The sequence below is a fragment of the Panicum hallii genome, chromosome 3, assembly GCF_002211085.1.
Source record: "Panicum hallii strain FIL2 chromosome 3, PHallii_v3.1, whole genome shotgun sequence".
Lineage (NCBI taxonomy): Eukaryota > Viridiplantae > Streptophyta > Magnoliopsida > Poales > Poaceae > Panicum > Panicum hallii.
In genome coordinates, this window is record NC_038044.1 from 12636346 (window position 1) to 12661604 (window position 25259).

At 44.1% G+C, this 25259-nt stretch overlaps 3 protein-coding genes across 3 annotated transcripts; all 3 read left to right on the forward strand.

Annotated features, from left to right (window-relative positions):
- The first annotated feature begins 1481 nt into the window (after positions 1–1481).
- Positions 1482–5997, forward strand: LOC112885833 (serine/threonine-protein kinase STN7, chloroplastic). Its single transcript, XM_025951499.1, has 10 exons — positions 1482–1898; positions 1972–2061; positions 2474–2593; positions 2755–2859; positions 3410–3578; positions 3661–3754; positions 3876–3969; positions 4072–4128; positions 4831–5244; positions 5630–5997. Exons 1-10 carry the CDS (start codon positions 1509–1511, stop codon positions 5783–5785), a joined length of 1689 nt encoding a protein of 562 aa, XP_025807284.1. The 5' UTR covers positions 1482–1508; the 3' UTR covers positions 5786–5997.
- Positions 5998–9081: 3084 nt separating this feature from the next.
- Positions 9082–15552, forward strand: LOC112885988 (putative clathrin assembly protein At2g01600). Its single transcript, XM_025951716.1, has 15 exons — positions 9082–9324; positions 9493–9562; positions 9758–9855; positions 10950–11088; positions 11178–11305; positions 11454–11546; positions 11642–11692; positions 12457–12522; positions 12601–12666; positions 12777–12857; positions 12936–13013; positions 13601–13777; positions 13859–13934; positions 14024–14145; positions 14854–15552. The coding sequence occupies exons 1-15, from the start codon at positions 9235–9237 to the stop codon at positions 15211–15213; spliced, it is 1695 nt and encodes a 564-aa protein (XP_025807501.1). The 5' UTR covers positions 9082–9234; the 3' UTR covers positions 15214–15552.
- A 2080-nt stretch (positions 15553–17632) lies between these two features.
- On the forward strand, positions 17633–22454 carry LOC112885726 (phosphomethylethanolamine N-methyltransferase-like). The gene is made up of 12 exons (XM_025951354.1): positions 17633–18054; positions 18221–18345; positions 19325–19462; positions 19558–19695; positions 19935–20078; positions 20404–20514; positions 20607–20748; positions 20836–21116; positions 21269–21430; positions 21537–21590; positions 21860–21934; positions 22030–22454. Exons 1-12 carry the CDS (start codon positions 18015–18017, stop codon positions 22123–22125), a joined length of 1506 nt encoding a protein of 501 aa, XP_025807139.1. The 5' UTR covers positions 17633–18014; the 3' UTR covers positions 22126–22454.
- Positions 22455–25259: the final 2805 nt, after the last annotated feature.

Consider the following 25259-nt stretch of genomic DNA (forward strand, 5'->3'; position numbering starts at 1 on the left):
CTGTATGATATCTTTGAATAATTCTAGGATAAGCATATAGTATATGATTGGAGATGATAGCTACAAGGTAAATGTGTAGAAGGATCCTAGTCAGCTTAGGGACAAGATATCATGCATATCCAACATATATACCTCAAACCACAGCATTCTTCACAGGAAAGAAAGAAAGAAAGAAAGAAAGAACGAATTTATCTATGTGCTACACTTTGCAGTACTTTATACTTATAGTTAGGTGATCTTGCAATCTGTCTGATGAACTATAGAATCCTGAAACCTCTTAAACAAAACATGATCAAGATTAGATTCCATGTAGAGCAAAAGATTTACGGAACTCACAGGACGCATGAACTGCATGCACAAACTAGGACTTGATTCCCCCAACTCAACTAACTCATGCGCAGGATGCTTGGCACTTGGCAGTTAAAATGGGTTTCTCTGGATTTGATTCATTGCAAGAACAGGTTACTTACGGCTGACCATGATAAACAACTGCCCCATCTACGTTATGCCCATGTTATGCAAGAACTCGACGATCAGCGAGATTTTATTCCACCGACCTTGCAACCAGGTTAGGGCAGACCGCCTGTAGCAGTTGGCTAAGACGACAATGGAGAGAGTGGGACACAGAGAGTGCGCGACAGAGAGAGAGTCCTGTTCACCTGCAGGACATCGTGTTGGGCTCACCAGTCTCTAAAGGCCCACAATGAGAACTCTAGTCACAGTAGGCCCTATTCAATGGCCCGCCTAACATTAGTACAGTAGGTGAGTTGGCCCATGGGCCATGGAAACCCCAGTTTTGTCCAGTACTCGAATAAAGTTCTCTTTTTTGATCCGAAAGTATATTCGAATAAGTTGATGCACGTGGCAACACCAGTCAACAGTGGTGGTGTGAGTACGTGACCGCTACAGTTTGCGGCCGGCCGGTAGATTTTTTCACTGTCGAGCTCGACCAGTACCAGTAGTCCTACGAGTCAAGTCGCTGCCCAAGAATTGCCCACCGTGTCTTGTATCGGAGAGGTAGCCTGAGACGGACGGAGCGAGAGCTGATCCTAGCCACTAGCCCATGGAAGCATCCGAGGCTCCCACTCCACGTCTATCCTCCCATAGCCGCAAATTATGCCTTCCTCGTTTTTGTATTTTCGGCACACATAAGTAAACTTGAAAGCATAATCGCAAGCGTATAAGCATGCTTTGATTAAACCTCGTTTGAAATACAATCCTTTTTCTCCGAATTTTATGGAACTTGAGCCAAATCATATGATTTCTACTTTTTAAAAAAACTTTGTTGATTTCATTTTCACTGGAATCTAGCTTTTTTTTTAGAATAAGGAGCCCGCGCGCCGGGCCACACGCATATTTAGCCACCGGCAAGTGGGCCTGATGCCACGCGTCGAACTCATCCATCCCAGGACGCTTGAATTATCTCGCGGACGATAATTCAAACTCTCGGGAGGAATAAATAGCACGAGCCGCGTTTTCGAACCGCGAAAAAAAAAGAAAAATCCGAAATGGCCGCTACTAGTGGCCTTGGCCTCTCCACCTCTTTCCTCCCCGGCCACGACACGCTCCTCCGGCGCCGGCGCCGGCGGCCGGCGAGCCCCGCAGCCGCGTCGTTCCGGCCGGTGAAGGCGGAGCTCGGCGGCGTCGCGACGGCGCTGGGGCGGCAGCTGGTGGAGGCGGTGGGCGTGGGGCTCCCCTGCACCGTCATGCAGTGCGGCGACGTCATCTACCGCAGCACGCTGCCCCACAACGACGGGCTCACCATCACGGCCCCCGGCGTCGCGCTCGCTCTCGCCGCCGTGTCGTACCTCTGGGCCACACCCGGCGTGGCGCCGGGGTTCTTCGACATGTTCGTGCTCGCCTTCGCCGAGCGCCTCTTCCGCCCTACCTTTCGCAAGGTGTGTTCGCGCTTTAGTTCCGAAACCTAAGTCCTGTGCAGGCGCCATTTGTGCTGACTTGATGCTCGGGCAGGACGACTTCGTGCTCGGGAAAAAGCTTGGGGAGGGCGCGTTCGGGGTTGTGTGCAAGGCGTCACTCGCGAACCCCGAAGCCGCGGAGAAGGTAAACGCTAATGTTGCATCCGCATGTAAAGGCTTCAATTCTGTAGGTTCTGGTTGCCAATCGATACTTGCTCATAGGCTTGGTCGACAAAGTGGAGTAGCAGGGTATTGAAATGCTTAGAACCTGGGCATGTTCAGTGTGCGTGCGGGGTTTAACATCACAAAAAAGGGGAAAATTATCAGTGAATTGTGCTCCTGAGGGAAGTGAAATTCTTTCGTGGGTATACGTTCAATATTGTGGCCACTGGAGCAAACTGTGCACTGCTGTAGTGGTTGTTATATGTGAATCACTCGCAGAGTTTACAAACTGACAATGTTGGACTGAAGATTTCAGGATATCTAAAACCTGGAAAGTTTGTGAAACAAAGCTGTCACCAATGGATATCTAAAACCTTATTTTGTTCATCTTGAAGCAAGGGGATGTGGTTGTGAAGAAGGCAACAGAGTATGGTGCAGTTGAGATTTGGATGAATGAGCGTGTCAGGAGGGCTTGCGCTAGTAGTTGCGCGGATTTTCTTTATGGATTTCGCGAGGTATACTTACTGACTCAATTAGATTCTTGTGTTGCAGTTTTTTATTTGGGGTTCACCCAGTCTCTTCTCTTTTCTTAACACAAGATATGTCCAAAGACGGCTTTGACTTTCTTTAATAGAATTTGACTGATTCCTGTAACTGGTTGCATGTTGCCTTTTAGAGCAAAGCGAAAGGGAAGGGGGCTGAAGAATATTGGCTTATTTGGCGTTTTGAAGGCGAGGATACACTTTATGATCTCATGCAAAGCAAGGAATTCCCTTACAATGTAAGTTCTGCCATCTGGCTTGAAAGATAGTGTCTTAAGTATGCTTGGTTACATAAACTCTAGTTGAAGCAGTTTTTCTCAGGTTTGTCACGATATTTGCTTCTTTGAATGATCTGCAGTTAATTTAACTGATGGTCACCATTCACCAGTTTGGTGCTAAGTGAGATCTTCTCAGCTGTACTTTCTTGCGCTGCGTTGGCTTGCTGAGCCGAACTAGAATGATCAAGTTGATTAACCAGTTCCAGTCAACTTTATGTGTTGATCAGTTGTATTTGTTTGGAATTATGCTAGTTTAGTGAGATAAATATGAACTTTAGTTTATTAGGATCAACAGATAGAGAGAATAGCCAGACATGTCTTCCTTTTGTTAAGTCAACATTCTCATAGCATGGTAGATTGTAGCATTTTATACTCATCTGTTGTTGACACGACGAATTAAATCTGTCATGTGATTTTTCAGCTTTTGAGTCAACGTAAGCCATAATAAATTTACAGTAGCATGGAGTAGCCATTATCTACTTAATAGATGTGATTTTTTTTTGTCAATCAGGTGGAGACGAAGATTCTTGGTGATGTCCAGGACTTGCCAAAGGGAATAGCAAGAGAGAATAAGATCATTCAAACAGTAATGAGACAACTCTTATTTGCTCTTGATGGACTTCATTCGACGGGGATTGTTCACAGAGACATAAAACCTCAAAATGTGATATTTTCAGAGGGTGATAACAGAACCTCAATTTGCTTTTAATTTCATGGCAAAATATCTGCTCTGATTTTCCTCCCTTTTTTTGGCTCTGGTAGGATCGAGAACCTTCAAAATTATCGATCTTGGAGCAGCAGCTGACTTAAGAGTAGGCATCAACTACATTCCCAAAGAGTTCCTTTTGGATCCAAGGTACTTGCAACTATCTTCATTATTATGAATTTTTCTGGTAGTCAAACATTTCACCTGGCAAAGCTGTTTGTGCTAATGGTTTCACTCGAAAGGTTGTTGAAGCTTTACCAATACTTGGCAGGTATGCTGCACCAGAGCAATATATCATGAGCACACAAACACCGTCCGCTCCTTCTGTTCCAGTTGCAACAACTTTGTCTCCAGTCCTGTGGCAGGTATACTTCAAACTGATTTTTTTTTTCATTTCAGTCCTCTGAGAAATTGATCCAACCAACATAACTGCTTTGAGCTGATGCAGTAATATTTATCTTTTACAGCTGAATCTTCCTGACAGATTTGACATATATAGCTTGGGTCTCATATTCTTACAGATGGTAAGTAATTACAGTGAACAAACATATTAGCATATACTTGTAGGTATATGTATTAAAAATTAGTACAAGTTTACATGGCATGCTACACGCAGGTACATCTTAGAGCACACAACTAGGAAACATGAGACGATCTAAAGCTGTCCTTTTTTCCAATCTCAGACTACTGTGATTCTTCTTGTTCGTTGGTTTGAACCTCATAATGCTAATCTTCCATGTACACTACACTGCTGCTTGGATAGACTCTTCTACTCTGTCTCTTGTCAAAACACCATCCAGTATTTAACTAGCACTTGCTTGCTACAATGATCGTGTTAATTAGTACTGAAATACAAGATGGTGGCATGTGCTCATCTGATTGTTATGAACACACTTGTATTTATTAACGTATGAGATCAGAGTTATATTTTATTGACATTGGAGTTACTTTTTGTCCTGACCTAACATATGGTCATATGACATTGTCCTATTACATTTAAGTGTGTTTTCTTCTCTTCATTCAACCTCCTTTTCAAGCTCCACCAGCCTACAATTTCCCCACGTTTTTTTAATATACATGGAATATGCTCAGCAGCTGGCTACATCTCCACACTCTTCTTTCGTTTTGCCTCTTCCCGGTCTAAGATATCATTACAGCATCTTTCTGTGGAATTTCATAAAACATCTTGTAGTTGTTAATCTTTTTAATCCAACATTCTTTTGCAGGCATTTCCTTCTTTACGAACTGACAGCAGCCTTATACAATTCAACCGCCAACTGAAGAGGTGCGATTACGACTTAGAAGCTTGGAGGAATCTGGTGGAGCCACGAGCGTCCACTGAGCTTCGGAGGGGCTTTGAGATCATGGATCTAGACAATGGCATTGGATGGGAACTCCTCACGTCGATGGTCCGGTACAAAGCGCGGCAAAGGATTAGTGCTAAGGCCGCATTGGCACACCCATACTTCAACCGTGAAGGGCTTCTTGGCCTCTCTGTCATGCAAAACGTACAGCTGCAACTGTTCCGGGCAACCCAGAAGGACTACAGTGAAGCAGCTCGATGGGTTATCGGCCTCATGGCAAGGTCAGGAACTGAAGATGTGGGAGGCTTTACAGAAGCACAGCTTCAAGAGCTTAGGGTATGTATGGTTGCCTTACCTTTGTACCTTTTTGATGCAGTATGGTAGCATAATTAACCAGTACGTAGAACACACAAAGATTGATTTGAAATATGTACTGGAGTTTTTTTAAAGGGCAAACTGTGGGGGAGTTCAACTCAGCACTTCATTTTCCATACGTACTGGAGTTAAAACGAGCTTTTCATTTGAAATCACTAGTCTTACGTAGAGCACACAAAGGTTTGAAATACTAGGAGTTGTTGACTTGTTGCAGCAGTTAGAACTTAGAAGGCCGGGTTTCATTTCGTTATCTGAATGCTGACTCCAGGTATAAACAAACATATGATCTGTCAGGAGAACACCATAGACTCACCACTTGTGTGTGTGTTTCTCTCTTTTCGTGTAGGAAATAAAGCCAAAGAAAGGCAGCGCCCAGCGGAACGTGCTGGCCTCCGTGCTGCGCGTGCAGAGGAAGATCGTGACAACGATCAAAGAGAGCATGGACGAGCTCACCAGCCAGCGCAAAAGCATCTGGTGGAGCCGGTGGATACCGAGGGAGTAGTAGGCTGGCGCACCTGTACATTGCCCTATTCTTCCGTATAAAACGTCGCCCATTAGCACTGGACCACTGGTCATGGTACAATATACAATACTGCTTACTTCGTACATGCTGGAGACTGGTGAGTACAATTTGTCTGAAAGACTGAAGTAACACGATGTATAGATGTAAATATTTTGCGCTTGCAATGAAGCATCATATAATTTTTTGAGATCCTTGTCACAAGTTCATCACAAGTACTCGACTGGTCGCCTGATTATCGTGTGATTGGGGTTGTCGTAGCTTTCTGCACTGGAAGAGTGAAAAGAGTCTTCGTCATGTGGTGTGCAAGATTCCACGACAGGTCACTTGTGCCGTGGCGCCATGATTGGCAATGCAGTCTTTTCAACTGCAGCCAATGCTGATGAACAGTGAACGTAGTTTATGACGCAGTTGCAGACTTGGGAGTGCCATGTTGGCCCCTCTCTGTTGTTGCATTTACCCGAAGTGGTCCTACTCCTGCATGGACCACGATCCTCCTCTTGGCCATTTTGCTCAAAGGTGCCAACGACTGTGGCTGGCATGGCTGTGAACTGCATTTATCCGAGATTCTGAGTACTGTGGCCTTGCCCAGGTGGTAGTTTTCCGTTGGATCACATTAAAGGCCTGTGGCCGTGTGGAACTGAGAACGGAGGACCCCATCTTGACCATTTTCCTCCCCGTATCGAGTGTGCTGCCTGAATTGAGAGAGAGAAGGAGGTTTAAGAATAAGGGGTGTTTGGATAGTAGAATGTTCGTCACTGATTGGAAGTATTAAACGTAGACCGATTATAAAACTAATTGTATAGATGGAGACTAATTTGCGAGAAAAATGTATTAAATCTAATTAGTTCATAATTTGATAATATGATGCTACAGTAAACATGCGCTAATAGATTCGTCTCGCGAATTAGTCTTCAGCTGTAATTAGTTTTTATAATTACCTATATTTAATTTTTTTAATTAGCGTCCGAAGATTTTGATGCGCCAAGAACTGAACTTTAATCTCTGTCACCAAACAAAAACCCATCAGAATGGTCAAGTAAAATCAAGCAAAAGCCCACCAGAGAGCAGCGTGGAAGGGAAAGGGAACAGCTCAAAGCACCACGGCCAGAAAGGACACAGGGCTGGGGCGGCCACCCTCGAAGGTTTGTATCCGCCCAAGGGCAAGAACGCACAGCTGGACAAGGCCTGGTCCAGATTCCAGAACATGTCGACATGGCATGGCAACACGGGGGCCAGATGCCTGCCATCTTCGGCAAACAATCCAAGACACAGGTACTACTAGGAACGCAGGAGTACTGCTGCTAGCAACTAGCCTGCTACTGTATCCTGTATGCAGCTACAGATGCATAGAGGCAATGAGTTTTCACCAGACCGGCATGCCATCACGTGTGCGCCTGTGCCTTCTCTCTTCACGCAAAATGTTTCAGAAAACCCTTTCCAATGTGTTTTTGGGCAGGTTATTTGCTTGTATCATTTCAATTCCATTTTACCTTTCTAAAATTAGAATGGAATTGGATCATGCCGTTGAAAAGTTTTAGCAGAATAAATCAACTCAAGCCCAAACTAGTAGGTAGTTTATGTGGTAGGATTATCGCCGCAGAAGTACTGATCCAAAAGGAGGTCAGACCAGATGCCACAAGTTAGCAACCGCCGTAGATTCATGGCTGCTTAAACCTAAATCCGGGCAATGATTGGACACAACAGAAAATCAATAATGGCAGTGGTGTCAAATTCTCCAGCCATCCTTTGTCTTCACTTAGCGCAGTGCCATGATCACATTGGAAGGCTGGAAACTAATCATGTCCTTGATGCATCTCGTTCTTTTCATTGGATTTCAGAGTTTTCAGACTGGAAGCAACTGTGTTAATCATGGCCAGGAAGCATCATTAGAAACCGTTCGTTTTCTCTTTTCGGTGGTATGGACGTATGGTCGGAATGGGTCCACAGCCCAGCATCGTTTCGTTGGCCGACGCGGGAAGGCGTCCGTTCAGAGTGCCTGACACCGAAGCGAGCAACCGAAAGGCAAGGAGGCATGACGCCTGATTCAGTTTCTTTATATTTCTTCAGGGACCCTGCTTCGGAACGAGACTGCCTTCACGTTGTTTATGTGGGCCTGTGGCGTGTAGAAAGAGTATCTGGCCAGCTAACCATGCGAGACATACCAGTTAGTTTGCACATCAGACCCTTCACTTCTGTGAATTGAGATACGTCTATTTCTTAGAAGTATTATTCACAAAAAAATACCATGCCAGAAGTATGTCACAAATCTAGTCGCAGTAAGAACACAGTAGACTATGTCACACATTTCTCGTCAGCGAGGGAACGTGCCCATGTACAACGTAGGGACGTCTACCGCAAAACACCTTATAGCCAGCTAATGTTTGCATTAGATTTCTACTAAAAACATGTCACCAAACTAGTTTGTAGTATAAATACAGTTAAGGCCCAAGTGTTTCTATTACAACACTATAACATACGCTAGGCTCATTGTGTTGTGGTTATTGTTGTTGCTCACTCTCTAGGTTGTTGTTGCTCGATTGTAACGCCCACTATGGGTTAGTTCTTCTTTTTAATATAATTGGTAACTCTCCTGTGAGATTTGTGTTTTTTTTAAAAAAAGTTTATAAAGGAGTGTTATGCTATGTCATCAGTCATCACATTTTGCCAATCGAGAAAAAATATTTTGTGCAATACAAAGGGAATCCACAACATAGGCCTCAACAAGCTACAAGTTATTTGCATATGACTTCGTTTATGTAGGAAAATGCAACAGTAAGAAAGCTCAGACATAATCACTAATTAATATATAGTCTTGTTATATAATCTACTTTGGTTCATGTAGAGTGCTATAAAATATTGATACTAAGGAAACTATACATAGTGTTTAAATTTCTAGTCGTGACGTGTGCAACTATCTGTAGGGGAATGCATAATATTCTAAATTTTGCAATCCACCATCAGGTTTACTCCTAATTATCTGCATTGTTGACATTGGCACAAGTCAAAGACAGCATACATTTCCATTAGCGCCTCCCATGCTCAATCGTATTCGCTAATACGTCCCACATCAATCTGCATAAAATACAATACATTTCTGCTAGTTCAGAGGGGTTTAATGAAAAATCAAGGCATCTTTGCCTCGTTCAAGTCTCGAACCTTCCGCAGTTCCGCTCGTAAACCACGAGAGGGGTCGTCACTCCAGACGTACCCGCTCTCGCACGCAACTTCGCAAAAAGAAGCCTCGCCTTGTTCATTTTTACTCCCCGGCTCCCCGCGTCGGCGAAATTTGACACGCCAGCACAGAGAAGAAAAAAAACCACTTCCAGAAAAAAAAAATAACCGAATCAAACACGTCCCCCAGGAGGCCAGAAATATAGCGAGGAAGGAAGGGGATAGCGGCGAGGGGACGAACAAGCGGCCGCGCAGAAATGGCGTCGATGCAGAGCTGGCGCAAGGCCTACGGCGCCATCAAGGACACCACCACCGTCAGCCTCGCCAACCTCAACTCCGACTTCAAGGTGCCCCTCGATCCAGTGTCTTCCCCCTTCCGATTTCCCCGGATTTTTCTTCGACCTAAGTTTGGGCAGTTCATCCAAACCCTAGTTTCAAGCGAGCCGGTGGAGTTTTGGTTTGCGGGAGCAGCCTCGGATCTGTGGGTTTTGATTGGTGCCTGCTCGCTTTTGTAGGATCTGGATGTGGCGATCGTGAAGGCGACTAACCACGTGGAGTGCCCGCCCAAGGAGCGCCACCTGCGCAGTGCGTTGATTCATTATTATACCCTGTATTTCCGCGTATTAAAGCTTCTGCCTAATTTAGTGTTTATGGAGGTCGGAATTAGATCGTGCCTCCAAGTGGGGGAGGCTGTGAATGAGGGAAGGGTGTGAGGCGTGCGTGCTTTTGGGTTGTATTCGGTGTTTGATGATGGATAATTTGTGTGTGGTGGTGTTGCAGAAGTTGTCGCGGCGACATCCATCGCCAGGCCACGGGCGGATGTTGCCTACTGCATCCACGCTCTTGCCCGCCGTCTTGCCAAGACCCGCAACTGGATTGTAAGTTGTATGCTCACTTGAGACTTTTTTTTCATTGTTCCTGTTGTCTATAGAATTTGTTGTTTTGGATGTTATTTTAGTTGGTGTTATTTTTTCATTGTTCCTCTCATTTCTGGAACTTGTTGTTTTGGATGCTCTTTTAGTTCCTTTTTTTTTGCAACATACTAAACATTAGCATGTCAATCTTCTAAGGAGATTTCAGTTGGACGTTGAATGATATATTCTCAAATGAGATGTGGAATTTCTGTCGAGTTGTCTATAAGCATGAGCAGCTACCTTGATTCAAATAACACACTGAACATTGGGTTGGGTAAAGCATACACAATTGCTTTGATTCAAATAACATTATGCCAGACCATTTGCTGCTTGTTAATCATCTGGCTGATGCAAAATTGATGTTTTAGTTAAGTTAATCCCTTTTATGACTTGTTGACTTGCATATGAAAAACTTGTGACTCAAAATGTGACCTGCACTGGTTCTTATAATTTCTCGAATGCTTACTAGTGTGCAGAGAAGTTGCTATGCTTATTTTCAGTTGGAAATGTAGAGCTTGAATGTATCCTAGGCTGGTTGTAGTTTTCTGGATTATGTCAACTGGAGCTTTGAAGGAAGTTCTAATAGTTGCATTCTGTTGTGCATTAATCCTTTTGGTCATTGCTTACCAATTTGTTTGTTGTACTTGCTTGAAATGCTTGGTTGTCAATTTGTAGTAACTAGTATTTCCATTGAAGGTTCATTTTTAGTTTATTATCTTTCTGAGGAAATTTGGATTTGAAAGTGCTTGGTTCTTGGTTGGTGGTAACTGTTATTTCCTTTCTAGGTTATTTTCTAGCGTACCATCTTGCTGAGGTGAGTTGGATTTGAACATGTGAATGAATAATTTGTTAGGTATAAACTTATGGTTGTCCAAAGCTATCCATTTAACTCTACAATTCCATTCTTCAGTTTGATAATGTGTGTTTGCAATGCAGTATGAGTCTTCCTGAATTATTAGAAAGCTAAATGTTAGTCATGAGAAATTTTTTTCCAAAATTCCTTTTCTGGTTTCATATTGTGGTGGTTAATTTTCTTTACATCTCTTTTGGACATGTAGGTTGCTTTGAAAACACTTGTAGTGATCCATAGACTTCTTCGCGAGGGCGATCCTACATTTCGAGAAGAGCTTCTTAACTTTACACAAAGGGGACGGATTCTACAACTTTCAAACTTTAAGGATGATTCCAGCCCAATTGGTTGGTATTTCTTCTTGTAGTAGAAAGCTATCCCTGTCCTGCCTAGTTCTTCCTGATTTCCGTATTTCATATGCTAAGTAATCGTGCAGCTTGGGATTGTTCTGCTTGGGTTCGCACATATGGGTTGTTTTTGGAGGAAAGGTTGGAATGCTTCAGAGTTCTGAAGTATGATGTCGAAGCTGAGCGTTTGTCCAAACAGGGTCAAGGTCCTGAAAAGGTTAGGAACATTGCATCTCAGTGTGGTAGTGATGCACTGCAAGCCTGCAAATGATTATATTTCGAGGATTGCAACAGTTTTTAGTTTTTAGTTTCAGTACCAATTCCAGCTCACTAGTTAATTCTTCAACTGATTCGTTTTGCCATAGGGACACAGTAGAACTAGAGAGTTGGATTCACAGGATCTATTGGAGCAACTGCCAGCGTTGCAGCAGTTATTATACCGACTTGTGGGATGCCGGGTGATTATCTCTTGTAACTTATTTCTTTTTTATTTCTTCTTTTTTTTACTTAAAATAGCTTAACAACTTATTTTTGTTTGTTTCTGTTTCTGTAGCCTGAAGGAGCTGCAAATAACAACTACTTGGTGCAATATGCTCTAGCTTTGGTAAGCTGTGTTCTTTGGTTTGATTTGGTTTAGAATTCTAATTTTATAAACTCATATGTGTCTTGGCTCATTAACTTATCCAAATAATATTGGTGGAAAACTGAAAATAGAACGATTCTGTGTTGCTTCTGCTATAATCTGTAGTTTGCCTCTATGACACCCTGCCAGATGTTTCTAAACACAATTACATGATGTTTAATATTCTTGTTGTATCTGCGTGATGCATATCCTGTACAATAACAGAATATTTCCAGAAATGACTTATATTTGATTGCTTCCAATAAATATTTGGTTACTTCAGTGCTCCATGTTTAATTGTTTCTGAAATATCCATGAACCATACTATTAGGCCCTATACTATAATTCTCGTCCATTTGAAAATAATCTGCCTCAGGAAGCTGAGCCTAGTTCAGTTGGTTCATGCTATAATTCTCGTCCGTGTGAAAATAATCTGCCTCAGGAAGCTGAGCCTAGTTCAGTTGGTTGATGGTGTGGATATACACCTAGACCACTCGGGTTCAAGTCATAATCAAGGTGAATTTGGGTTCCTATTATCTTCTTAATAAAGAGCCACCTAGTTCCTCCTAGGTTGATCTAGTTGTGAAAGTAATCTGCCTTATGTATGTTAAAGTATACACCTGTTTTTTTTCCCTTCTGAAGGCTCATCAATTTGCTAAATAAAGAAATAATAATGTGCCCCATGTTTACCTGAGTACTATGCCATAATAGTTGGTTTGACCTCAGATTGTGACTATATTGCACAGGTGCTAAAAGAAAGCTTCAAAATTTATTGTGCGATAAATGATGGAATTATCAACCTTGTTGATAAGGTAACTGGTAGTTTTCACATGAAAATATACTGTGTGTAGCTGACAATGTGCACTTATGTTAGTTTTTGTTTTGTCTAGTTTTTTGAGATGCCAAGACATGAAGCACATAAAGCTCTTGAAATCTACAGAAGGGCTGGTCAGCAGGTAACTCCAGAGTTCAGAATATGATAATTGAAGTAATCTAGATTCTAGAAAAACAAAACACCATGTGCTTTCCTTGTTCTTATATATCTGGGTTATTTGGCACATTTCAGGCTGGGAATCTATCAGAGTTCTATGAGAATTGCCGGGGTTTGGAGCTTGCGAGGAATTTTCAGTTTCCCACTCTGAGGGAGGTGAGTTGTATTGACTGTCTATTTTGACTATTTACACTGGATTATTTTGTGACATCTTATGTAAGAAATTTTCCGCAGCCACCACAAACATTTCTTGCAACTATGGAGGAGTATGTGAAGGAGGCTCCGCGTATGGTTCCAGTTCGAGAACCCCTGGTTAGCACTTGGGTGACATGATTAATATAACATTTCTTTTTTTTTATACTCAATTGTTTTTTAGCCTAATCGAACTTGCTTGAGATTAAAAGGCTCTGTTGTTCTTGTTTCTTATGGATATCATCTCTAGCAGTCTAGCCTACCCCAACTTGCTTGAGACTAAAAGGCTTTGTTGTTATTCTTGTAGTTTAGCACTCCAGTTATCTATTGGTTATGCGATTGGGAAATCACATAGCTATTTTTTTTTCTGTTTTCATCAATGAGGCTGCTTAAGTTATATAACACTAGAAACTCCATTGAGCAAATTCCTGTAGCTAAAACCTCATGATTCTTCACAAGATATAGCATTTTTCATTCCTGATATATTCTTTGTTTTAAATGGCAATAAATTCATTTATCTGTTCCAAATTATCACTTTACATACCAACTAATTGATTGCATATGTTTCCATTACATAATGATTATCATTTCACAGTCATCCTTGTATTGGCCAGTTTGAAATTCTGTGGATTGTTTCTCATAGTAGGTATTCTTCTGAGTACTGGAAATGAGGTCAACTCATCAATTTTCATTTTTTTTTCCATCAGGAACTTCCTGAGAGGCTTCTTCTTACGTACAAACCTGAGGAGTCGGAGGAAATTCCTGAGCCTGCTCCTGTAGAAGAGGAAAAGGCACCAGTTGAAGAACCTGATCCGGTACCACCTGTTACCGAAGTTGTTTCACCTCCTCCCAAGACCGAGATGCCTGATACTGGTGATTTGCTGGTGGGTAAAAGAATGCTTTAATATCCATGATCTAAATCTTATGTGCTTATTACCACAACCTAAAGTCTTACTTGCCAATAGGGCTTAAATGATCCAAGCCCTGCTGTATCAGCAATAGAGGAAAGCAATGCTCTTGCCTTGGCTATTGTTCCAACAGGTATTTTTTATCAGTGAATTCCTAGCGAATGCTAATCATCTTTGAAGGATCTGTCATTAAGTGGTAAATTAATTTTGGATCTTTATTAGAGGGTACTTCAACAACTGGTAGCACTGCGTTTCAAGACAAGGGGTTTGATCCAACAGGATGGGAGCTCGCCCTTGTTACCGCTCCGAGCAACACAACTTCATCTGCTTCTAGTAGTCAATTGGTTGGTTTCTTTGATATTCATTTTTTTTTCTGAGGTGTTTATGTTTTAGTTGCATGTTATGGCGCTGTGTGACACCAGAATATAGGGTTGCTACTGCTATATGGGCACATTACTCACATCTTCAGCTTTATTTAGTATGAAGTTCCATCCTGCTAGTGAATTCATACATTTTGGTCAAAACTTGGTTGCAACATTTCTATAGGCATATTTTTTTTACTGGATGAAGCTTATGTCCTGTGCTAGGTTATATGGTGGATCATGTGGCTCCATACTACATCATACATGACCTTGCATAGTCTTTAAGCAATCACATCATATGACCGTTAAACTCCCATCCGTGTTATGGATTCTTGGCTGATGGTTCTGCACTGTAGGTTCGTTAAGATAAACATGCATAAGTCTTATGACACTCTGCATTGCACCAATAGTGCATTACTCTTGACAATCAGAATGCTCTTACAATTGCTTGGTCATGTGAATGACATTAGTCACATGTGCTATGTATGGCTAATCATGTATAACCTGTGAACAATAAGTGTACCTTGAGCAGTTGAGCTTGAGCCAATTGATGGCTATGCTAGAACGCAATGTGCTAAATAGTTTCAGGTCACCAGGCTAGGCATTGAATAACAGCAACGATATTTCGTACAATTTGTGGCAATGCCAGCTGTGTTTGATCAAAAGAAACTTCTGGACTCCTCTTTACAGGGTGGTGGATTCGACAAGCTCATCTTGGACAGCCTTTATGATGACGGGGCTTACAGGCAGAGACAACAGCAACAGCTATATGGTTCAGCAGCGCCTAATCCATTCATGACAAATGATCCTTTTGCAATGTCCAACCAAGTCGCACCCCCACCATCAGTTCAAATGGCTGCCATGTCTCAACAGCATCAGCAGATCCCAACGGTGATGCAACCGAATCCCTTCGGACCACCAATGCAACCGCAGATGGGCATGGTCCCTGCAACAAACAATCCTTTTCTGGATGCTGGCTTCGGGCCATTCCCAGTGGCGAACAACGGGCATCAGCAACATAACCCATTCGGCGGCGCCCAACTTCTGTAGGCCATAGTTACATGAGCAAATTTGTGCCCCAGCAAATGCGATTTTTGTGTGATTATATCATGCATTCTGCTTGGCCATTCTTGTATGCGACCCCTGTATTATGTGTTGGCTTCACCACACGGGGCTGCTGAGTTACCCGATCCTTGTTGTAAAGAAATTAGTAACCGGTGTAACACCAAGTATATGTCAATAAACAGTAGGACGTGGTTATAATTATAACAAAAAACAAAAGAGGGGTGTACCAACTGACTGCCAATCTCGTACATGCCTTGTGGTTGCCCACCATGTGCTCGGTTGAATATTCCAAGCCTAGAATTGCGGTGTGTTATTGTATAGCTATGACCTCTGAGAGGTGTTTTATTGTATAGCTATGACCTCTGATGCTTATAGTACTTGAGGCGTGAGTTGTGACCTCTGCGTACTTCATCTAATTGAGCCTGGTAACAGGTTTTCTACTGGAAGTTTCCATCCGTTTGAATTCGGCAGGAACCTTTCTTCAGAAATTTTCTTTATGTGGATGCTATCCTGTGGCAATCTCGTCTTATCATCATCAGCATTACTGCACGTGTATGGTTGTCATCACTCACCATTTCGTTTTCCCCCATGGCTCTGTCGAAGCTGATGTTGCATAGCAAATAGCAACATCTGGCCAATGTCCACAGCACGATTGTCGTCTCTTGAGCCAGAGGAAAAGCGGCGAACAGTAAAAACCTCAATCAGTGACCCGGCTTTTCGCCTCGTGAAAGGCCTTGGAGGTTTCTGTAGCGGCTAGCCCCCACCTACGTAACTGCCTCTGGATTTCTAGTCCCCTAGGGTTTGATCGGAATCTCAACAACCGTGACTTGTTACAAGAGATAAATCTGGAGGATGCTTCAAGCCTGGATCCAGAAGCGAAGTTGCCAGAGTTCCAAGCAAATCTTGTTTGCCATGTTTGAGAGAACTGGTAGAAGAAACTTATACATCATCATTCAACAATACCATTTTAGGACCGATTCTTTCATTTCATAGGCCCTTTCGAGTCCATGGGATAATTAAGTAAATGAATAATCATATGCTATGATGTACATGTGCATCCTCACCAAAGTGAAGAGCCTTTGTATCCAGGAAGATACTGTCATTTTCAGCACAGCTGCACGGTGGAAATGGATGCTCAACAGCCCGGACGGCGCTAAAAGTTTGTGTCAACCTCACGCACAGTGACGTGGCCTTTCGCCGCGAGGGTGAGAGCAACACCGGCGCATACGGTTTTCTGCGTACGCGCCCTTCTGGTTCTGGGTTTCTAGCAAACAAAAAAGTCCGCATTTCTCGTGAGGAGGAAATCCGCAATTTTGTCAGTGCGGTATCGTGCAGCACAGCAACAGGACGAGAGAGGGGCCCAGGGTACCAAGGGGTATCCACCAACCCAATTGTTTACCTCCACGTCAGGCGGCATCCACACAGCATCCCCTGCCCCACGGAGCACCAAGGCTAACCACCGGATCGGCACCACGTGTCACGGGGTCTAACTGCTCCACATGTGTGATGCAGAAAAGAATCTAGGACGAAATCATTGCATCAGCTTCTAAAGTTTTTATTTGAGAAATGAAGCGGTCTCCTCATCTTCTTTTCCATGGAGCTGGCACTCCTACGCGACACTGGACGGATATGCCTTGAATTAACAAAATCACCGCTTGATGTCGCATGGACATGGAGTTCAACACATTTGCTAACCATTATTTACTATATGATAGAAAATTTTATTTCCACACCCCCTCAATAAAAGTAATTTAATTAAATACAGTGAAGTATTAACTGCATTAATTTTATGGCAACCTACATCAGCATTTAAGACCATCTCTAAATTATAGCCATCACATTTCCTAACACAATGTCGCCATTTAAGGGTCCACCACAAACTGAAGTGGCCTTTTCACAGGATGGATTTTTCTTCGTTGGGAAGACCGGGGACTTTTAAAGCTAGTAGTACTTAAACAAGCGGCACTAGCATCGCCAACCAAACACAAGCAACGCACGCCCCCTAATGTGTTCAGGATTCCTAAAAACAATGCGGCTGAGATGGGGAAAAACTTTTACGGTTCTCTGACAAGTGACGAGCATGCATGTGGTGGGATCAACTCAACTTGTCCACGGCTGCTACAGGCCTTGTGACCATGTCGTAGAACTGTAGCAGTACGGCAGCAGCCTCGGCCGTTCACTGAGCTACACTCTAGGATGCCTCATGCCTGCCTTCCTCCAGGCTCCAGAGATCAATCACCGAGAGGGCAAGGGGGCCAGGGCCCATGGCGCAGGGCGCGACGAGGCACCCCCGTGCGCGGCTGTTGCAACGGGCGCAGCCGATCCGAGGCGCGGCCCTGCCCCACCCAGATCTCCCCGGGGATTCGCCACCGCGCGACCACGCAGCTATAAAAGCCCCGCCCTGCCCCTCCGCATGACCAGCTCGCCGCTCCACCACCACCGAACCCCCACCAGGCAGGCACCGGTCCACACTCCCAACCGCGTGGCGAGCCGCGACGCGAGCGAGCGACCGACCGGGCTCCCTGTCCTCTGCTCTCCCCCTCCGCCGCGCGCGCTGGTCCGGGCGCGCCTGGGGCTGGTCTGGTCTGGTTCTCGGTTGATGCAGCAGCGGGGCCTCGCCCACAACCGCCGCTCCCGCGGCTTCTCCCGCTCCCGCCTCGCCGTCGAGGGCGCCTAAACGCACGAACCCCCCCACGCCCACGCTCACGCCAACAAACAAAAAAGACCAAAACTTTCTAACTAGAGAACGAAAGAGAACAGAGAAAACACCCCAAGGAATCGTCGAGATGGACGCCGGCCGCGCCCCCGTGATGGCCGTCGCGAATGGTAAGCGGACGGGACCCTTGGATCGCAGATCCTCTTGCTGTTTCTCCAGGTGGTGGGCGGCTGGCCACACGGGCAGGGAATGGCTGATGGGGGGCTGTATGATGCGATCAGGTGAGGGGTTTTGGGTTTTCGGGGTGGTGTCTGATGGCCTTGCTGCGTCGTGCAGGGATCGGTGAGGTGGAGCGGAAGGTGCAGAAGAGCTACTGGGAGGAGCACTCCAAGGACCTCACCGTCGAGTCCATGATGCTCGACTCCCGCGCCGCCGACCTCGACAAGGAGGAGCGCCCCGAGGTACGGCGCTGCATGATCCTCTCTTCCTCCCTCCCTCCTTCTGTTTCTTCTCGTATCGCTTCTCCTTTCCGTTGCTGCTGAATGATTGGCTTGTTGGCACTGGGATCTTGCCATATCTCTGGGTACAGAGAAAAATGATTGGTCTCTGCTGCAATGGCATGGCCTTTTTACTTCTGGAAAAAAAGGGTGAGAGGGACGTAACTGGACGGTAATTTCTTTCAGGACAGGCATGCCGGCGTATGTCGATCATGAGAACGTGAAAAGATTTTAAAAAGCACTGTACCTGAGGTAGAGAGGCTGATGCTGACGCTTGCTTTTTGAGTGCCCGTGATTCGGTTTCTCCTACAGGCCAATTATGGCCAGAAGAGACCAGCTTAACACTGCTTCAAATCTAAACTTCTCAAGAGTTGACAGCCAGCCAATTACGGTGGAGTGCTGCCTGGGACTTGCTTGCGTCAAAGACAAACGAGCCGCTGACAAAACTTGCTGATTTCAGTACTAGGAACGTTTGTGATGGCGCCTTGGAGGTCAACTTGCTTGCTAATATATTAATATGAGCTCAACAGAAATGGGCAGTACACTAGATAATATAAATTAGGAAACAGTAATTTCCTTGGAGGCTCATGAGGTCATAATATTACAGTGGGAACTAGTGAAAGCAAGGGGCCTACTACTTGTGTTGAAAATATCTAGCTGGCCCAACTTCGCCAGCTCTGGTCCTCCTCTAACTGCCCACCTTATTTTGTTACTACCTATAATGATTCCCAGGTCAGTTTATTATGATAATATGTGGTCATTTAGAGCTTGCTTTTGCTGTGACCACATACTATTATAATAAGTGAAAAATCATATTGTTACTGCGCATCTTTTTCGATCACCATGGTTTATCTAATATATGGTTTGTTGCTCTTCTTCTTCTTTAAAACTATATGCAGATTCATTTTCTTCAGAGTGCTAATTTTTCACTACTGATCTGCAGATCCTGTCGTTGCTTCCATCTTACAAAGGGAAATCAGTTCTAGAGCTTGGTGCTGGAATAGGGCGCTTTACTGGAGATCTGGCAAAAGAAGCTGGGCACGTTCTAGCACTGGATTTTATTGAAAGTGTGATTAAGAAGGTGGGTTTTTATCGTTTGAAATTCTCATGCATGGCAGCTGACATCTGCAAGCCTATGCCTAGTTCATGAATATTCACTTCTTTCTCTTCTTGTAGAATGAAAGCATAAATGGACACAACGAGAACATAACTTTCATGTGTGCTGATGTAACATCTCCCGACTTGAAGATTCAAGACAACTCCTTTGATCTGATATTTTCGAACTGGCTATTAATGTACCTTTCAGATGAGGAGGTAAGAACAGGAAACACTTATGAATGCTGATGCCGTATGCTCCCTCTCTCTTTTGTGTTTTTTTTTTTGAAATATATCTATCTGCGGTAATCTATTCCATCTTTCATCTGAAATCACTTCAATAAATAACATCCATACTCAAGTGGTCTAAACTTTTCTTTTCCTTCAAAAAGGTCTAAACGCGAAAAGCTCTTTTCTTTTACTGTAAAATTTTAACAGTATTCTATCTCATATTGTAGGTCGAGAAGCTTGTGGGGAAAATGGTAAAATGGTTAAAGCCAGGTGGCCACATATTCTTTAGAGAATCATGTTTTCACCAATCTGGAGATTCGAAAAGGAAAGTGAACCCAACACACTACAGAGAACCAAGGTTTTATACTAAGGTAATTTTACAAGCCCTCTTTTTCCAGTCTGTCTCCAACTTCAAGACTCAAGAGTGAAATGCTGTCTACAGTACACCTTCCTACGTTACCTGTCCTAACTCTTCGACTGAAACCAGCTCTGGCGTTACATCTCTAGTTCTGTATAAAAAACTATATAGCAGAGCAAATTAGAGTCACCTTTTTAATTTGTCATGGGCACATTTTGTGATTCAATGCCGTGGCCTGCGGGTTTATCTTTCATATATATGTTCAGTTGGTCATTACTAATACAGAATAATCTATTAGCGTCTTCCAATAGTTAACTTTTTTATATATATACACACAGGTATTTAAAGAGGGCCATTCATATGATAAAACTGGAAATTCTTTTGAACTTTCTCTAGTGACCTGTAAGTGTATTGGGGCTTATGTCAAAAACAAGAAGAATCAAAACCAGGTACTTTCTGTTGTTGAATGTGCTTGTTAACTCTTGTGTTGTTGCGGTTAAAACTGAAATTACTGACATACATAAGTACATAATATCAACAGATATGTTGGTTATGGGAAAAGGTAAAATCAACAGAAGACAGAGATTTTCAAAGATTCCTGGACAACGTGCAATACAAAACTAGTGGAATCCTACGTTATGAGCGTATCTTTGGTGAAGGTTATGTGAGCACTGGTGGAGTCGGTGAGGCCACTAATTTCCTCACCCTACTGTTAATTCGTCAATCATTTACTATACACAGATCACTCAACATACTTGTTTCATGAACAGAGACTACTAAGGAGTTCGTGGGTATGCTGGATCTTAAACCTGGCCAGAAAGTACTTGATGTTGGATGTGGAATTGGAGGAGGCGACTTTTATATGGCTGAGAACTACGACGTCCATGTTCTTGGTATTGATCTTTCCATTAACATGGTTTCGTTTGCAATCGAACGTGCCATTGGACGCAAGTGCTCGGTTGAGTTTGAGGTTGCTGATTGCACCACAAAGGATTACCCAGAAAATAGTTTTGACGTTATCTACAGCCGTGACACCATCCTTCACATACAAGTATGTTTCATTCTGTAGAATTAATTGCTGTCCCTTGTAAGCATCTATTATTTATTTGTACAAATACTATCAGGATCTTTAGATTGTTGATACCATCTGAATATCAAACTTAGCACTCACATTCCTGACAAATGCCACTCTTACTCCTACAGGACAAGCCTGCTTTGTTCAGAAGCTTCTTCAAATGGCTGAAACCCGGTGGCAAAGTCTTAATCAGTGACTACTGTAAGAATCCTGGGAAACCATCAGAAGAATTTTCTGCGTACATTAAGCAGAGAGGTTATGACCTTCACGATGTGAAGGCTTATGGACAGGTTTGTTTCTACTGTTACAGCCATCGTACTAATAACTGTCTAGTTGCTTTGGATGATTTGGATCAGAAGGACAGCTCTTCTAACGACTATTTATATGACAACCCAGATGCTTGAGGATGCTGGTTTTCATGATGTCATCGCAGAAGACCGCACTGAACAGGTTATCTCCCTCTCTGAATGTCCTCTTGTTGTTGAGCAGTTCCTTATCCTTTTCTTGTATAATACTTGTAGAAGTTGAAAATGCATAGAAGGAGCTGAATACTAGTATTATTATTATTATTATTGTTGTTGTTGTTGTTGTTGTTATTATTATTATTATTATTATTATTATTATTATTACTTTAAGTTGAGAGAACGCTTGATACATGATCTGAACATTGTCTTTACTATGCCATCAATATTTCACTCATTTCCGTATTCTATGTTCAGTTCCTTAGTGTTCTGCGGAGGGAGCTAGCTGAGGTTGAAAAGAACAAAGAGGCTTTCCTGGCAGACTTCAGCCAGGTGATGCATCATCATAGCCTATTAATTCTTCCGCCCGCGAGATGCCATCCCTGATTTGCGCACCTCTGATTTTCTTTCGTTCCATCTGCTGGCAGGAGGACTATGACGACATCGTGAACGGCTGGAACGCGAAGCTGAAACGGAGCTCTGCCGGTGAGCAGAGGTGGGGGCTGTTCATTGCCACCAAGTGATCGATCCAGCCTGCCTGGCACCGGATGGGGCTCTTCCGAATAAGAATGGCTGTGGTTGTGGCTTCTGCTTCTGGATCGGTGATTCAGCCTAGAAGTAGAGGATCTTCAGAATAAAAACGGGTGCTGCTTGTGTTGTTGTTGTTGTTGTGCCTACGCTACTAGAACAACAGTTAGGTGAACTGTGCTGTGCAACCAGGGTTGCAGAACGCGTACTGCGCGTTCCAGTTCATGTGGTGCGTGTACTACGAGCTACTACTACTAAGATTATTATTGTCAGAGTAGTCGATGTCACTGGGATCCCCTGTGCTCAATTCAGACATGCTTTGCTACGTGCTCTTCGAAAGTATGTGTCCCTTCTGTGCTATTCTTTTGGTTGGAGGAGGATGGCGACACAACGCAGGTGCTGCGTATGGCGATGCGCAAAAGATAGAAGAAGTTGGTTCGTCGTAGCCGTTTTGCCGTTTTCTGAATCCTGCCCGTGCCGGCAACGGGCCAGGCACAGGTAGCTTCTGGGGCAGGTTGCTGGACATCGCATTCACATACCCCACGTGGCGGCACTACCAGCATCTTTTTTCTTTAGCGGCCATGCTAAATAGGCTCAGCTGTTTCTCTACGGCTTTTGCTACATCAATCAAATCTTTAGGCGAAGGGGAGAACAACACTTGCTGTGGAGTCACCGTCACGCAGAGACGGTGTAGGTAGCTGCGCTCAGCGATTTTTCAAATGTGAACTGTTGTTCTGGGATTTTAGGCCCTCTGAAAACGAAAACGTAGTTTATCCGAACCATAAAAAAATCACACATCCTAAACTGTGGGTGTCTAAAATCTAGATTTAACTATGACAACCATGTGAACTGCCAAACTGAAATGATCGCGACTTTGCATTCTAGATGTTTTTAACCGTCGATATACCTGGAGCCTATAGAAACTCAAAGAGTTTGTTAAAGCGGGGATAGTGGAATATGGCTCCACTGTGCGCACCGAAGGTGATTCATGGGATCGACGGTAGAGAAAGCGTCGAATGAAACCTGTTGGAGGGGGAAACAAATCCTTTGTAGTTTTGCCGCTGTCATGTGGGCCTAATTGCAATCAGACTTACTCCTTCCATTCCAAATAAATGTTATTTTATCATTCAAATTTTATCCCACAAACACTATTGTTTTAGCTTGATGCATCTAATTAAAGCAATACCAAGTACCATGAAAATATTGTATAGAAAAACGCAGAGCCAATCAAATACTTAGTAGAGTAGTTACACTGCATATGCATTTATTGAGGATCCAGAAAACTAAATAAATAACACGGTTTTCAATCACAATTGCTAGAAATAATTAGGGGTAACAACACCATTTCTTAGGATGAGTAATTTGTTTCAATTTTCTAAAATAACACTTATTTTAGGATGGAGAGAGTATATGACAGTGGCACAAGTTCCTCTACCGCCTATGCGGAGGAGACCCATCCATCGGAGAAGGAGGGAGGCGAGATTGCTCATAGCCAGCATGAGGAAGAACACAAACACTTGCGGACTAGGATAACCAAGAAAGCGCTACATGGATCAGTTTCATTCATAGCGGGAGTTCCCTAGGCCCCCACGTCGCTCGAGTAGGGCGACAGAGGCGGCTCGACCTGGCAGCCCCGACCCCAGCCCGCGCCTACCTCTCTCTCTCTGCCTCTGCTACCACTGGAGTTGCCAGCTGGAAGTCCGGCGAGCAGCAAGGAGGGTGGCGCCAGGGCCATCTCACTCATGCCCCTCTCGAAATCCCTCTCTTCCTCCCCCTCCACTCTTCTAGCTCTGTAGTGAGGCCATGGCCGACGGTTGGATCCACGCGTGGGCGGCCGGATCTGCACGAACAGCAGCCACATCTGCGGTCTGCTGGAGATTCCCGGTTGGTCCTGGCGGCGAGCCTAGCGTCCGGACTCGCGGAAGCAGCGGTGGCGGCGATGGGTTGTGCGGTCTTCACCACCATGCCTTGCGACGGTGGCACCTGGCGGCTGCAGTTCCATGGGTAGGTCATCCGTAGCCATTCTGCGTGTGGGCGTGGATTGGCGCTGGCTCCTATGGGCCTCTCCGTCCGTGCGCAGATTCCTGCACAGGGGGCTCTCCGTTCTCCAGTTCCATTCTGACAGCTGGTGTCGCCCGTGCTGAGGTGCATCGGCAACTTCGTGGTGGCATGGATGGTGAAGGCTTGCTCGGTTGCATGCTAGAGGTGTCGTGGTGGGTAACAACCAAGCGGAGGTGCGATATGGCGTCGTGGTGGTGTGGTAGGCAGCGCCAGCCGTCTCTTGCATCTCAGATCAACTACTGGTGGGTCGGTAGGGTTAAGACGGACGACGATGTCCGCGTCCTCCTTAGAGGCGTCCTTTCTCAATTGCCCACCGTACTGGTTAATGCGGGTGAAAATTCAATCCCTCATGGGCTAGCGTCGATGCCGCAGTTGGCATCATGTCCTTTTTAAGGCGAAAAAATAAAAATTGTGCGGGTGGTTACGCCAAGCGGCGTGCTGATGGAGTGGCAGTGGGAGATGATGCTGAGGTGCTGTGATGGTTGTGGGGGAGTTGAAGAGCTGTGGCGAAGCGATGGCGTTGTGAGGCACGGGTTGATATATCAATCCAATCGGCCGATTGATGATATTGGGTAGTGCGGTGAGTGATACAATGCGGTTGATGTCTCGATCCAACCAACCCGTATTCTGTTGTTTGAGCTTGAGGGGTGTGTTGTGTGACGGTGTTGCGTGACTTGCGTTGATGTTCCAATCCAAACGATCGAAATTGTTTCTTTGTTGTCCATCTAATCTCTGAATGTATTTTTTTAATATGATCGACAACAGATTCGTTTTAAAAAAAGAAAGCGCTACAGAATACGTAGATTTAAAAATCAGACATGTGAGATATATACTCCTTCCGTCTCGCAGTTCATATTTATCTCAAGTCAAACATTTTTAGTGTTAACTATATAAACATTGTTAACTTAGTATGATAAACGTAGCTAGAATAAGCGTTTGCTTTACAAGATATACCCGGTATCTAGAATCATACATATAAAAAGATTAAAACAACCTATCATTTGGAGTTTGAAACGGGAGGAGTATTTATATAAAAAAAGGGTTAATTTGAGGCCTTGTTAGCAAAGTA

Bases quoted from the DNA above. Each gene is read 5' to 3' on its own strand.
- LOC112885833 (XM_025951499.1), top strand. From the start codon at position 1,509: ATGGCCGCTACTAGTGGCCTTGGCCTCTCCACCTCTTTCCTCCCCGGC. The intron at 3,579-3,660 runs GTGATAACAGAA...TGGCTCTGGTAG, and splicing joins AAATGTGATATTTTCAGAGG to GATCGAGAACCTTCAAAATT. The intron at 5,245-5,629 runs GTATGTATGGTT...CTTTTCGTGTAG, and splicing joins CACAGCTTCAAGAGCTTAGG to GAAATAAAGCCAAAGAAAGG.
- LOC112885988 (XM_025951716.1), top strand. From the start codon at position 9,235: ATGGCGTCGATGCAGAGCTGGCGCAAGGCCTACGGCGCCATCAAGGAC. The intron at 11,089-11,177 runs GTTGGTATTTCT...GTAATCGTGCAG, and splicing joins GGATGATTCCAGCCCAATTG to CTTGGGATTGTTCTGCTTGG. The intron at 13,014-13,600 runs GTTAGCACTTGG...TTTTTCCATCAG, and splicing joins TTCCAGTTCGAGAACCCCTG to GAACTTCCTGAGAGGCTTCT.
- LOC112885726 (XM_025951354.1), top strand. From the start codon at position 18,015: ATGGACGCCGGCCGCGCCCCCGTGATGGCCGTCGCGAATG. The intron at 20,515-20,606 runs GTACTTTCTGTT...TAATATCAACAG, and splicing joins ACAAGAAGAATCAAAACCAG to ATATGTTGGTTATGGGAAAA. The intron at 21,935-22,029 runs GTGATGCATCAT...ATCTGCTGGCAG, and splicing joins TCCTGGCAGACTTCAGCCAG to GAGGACTATGACGACATCGT.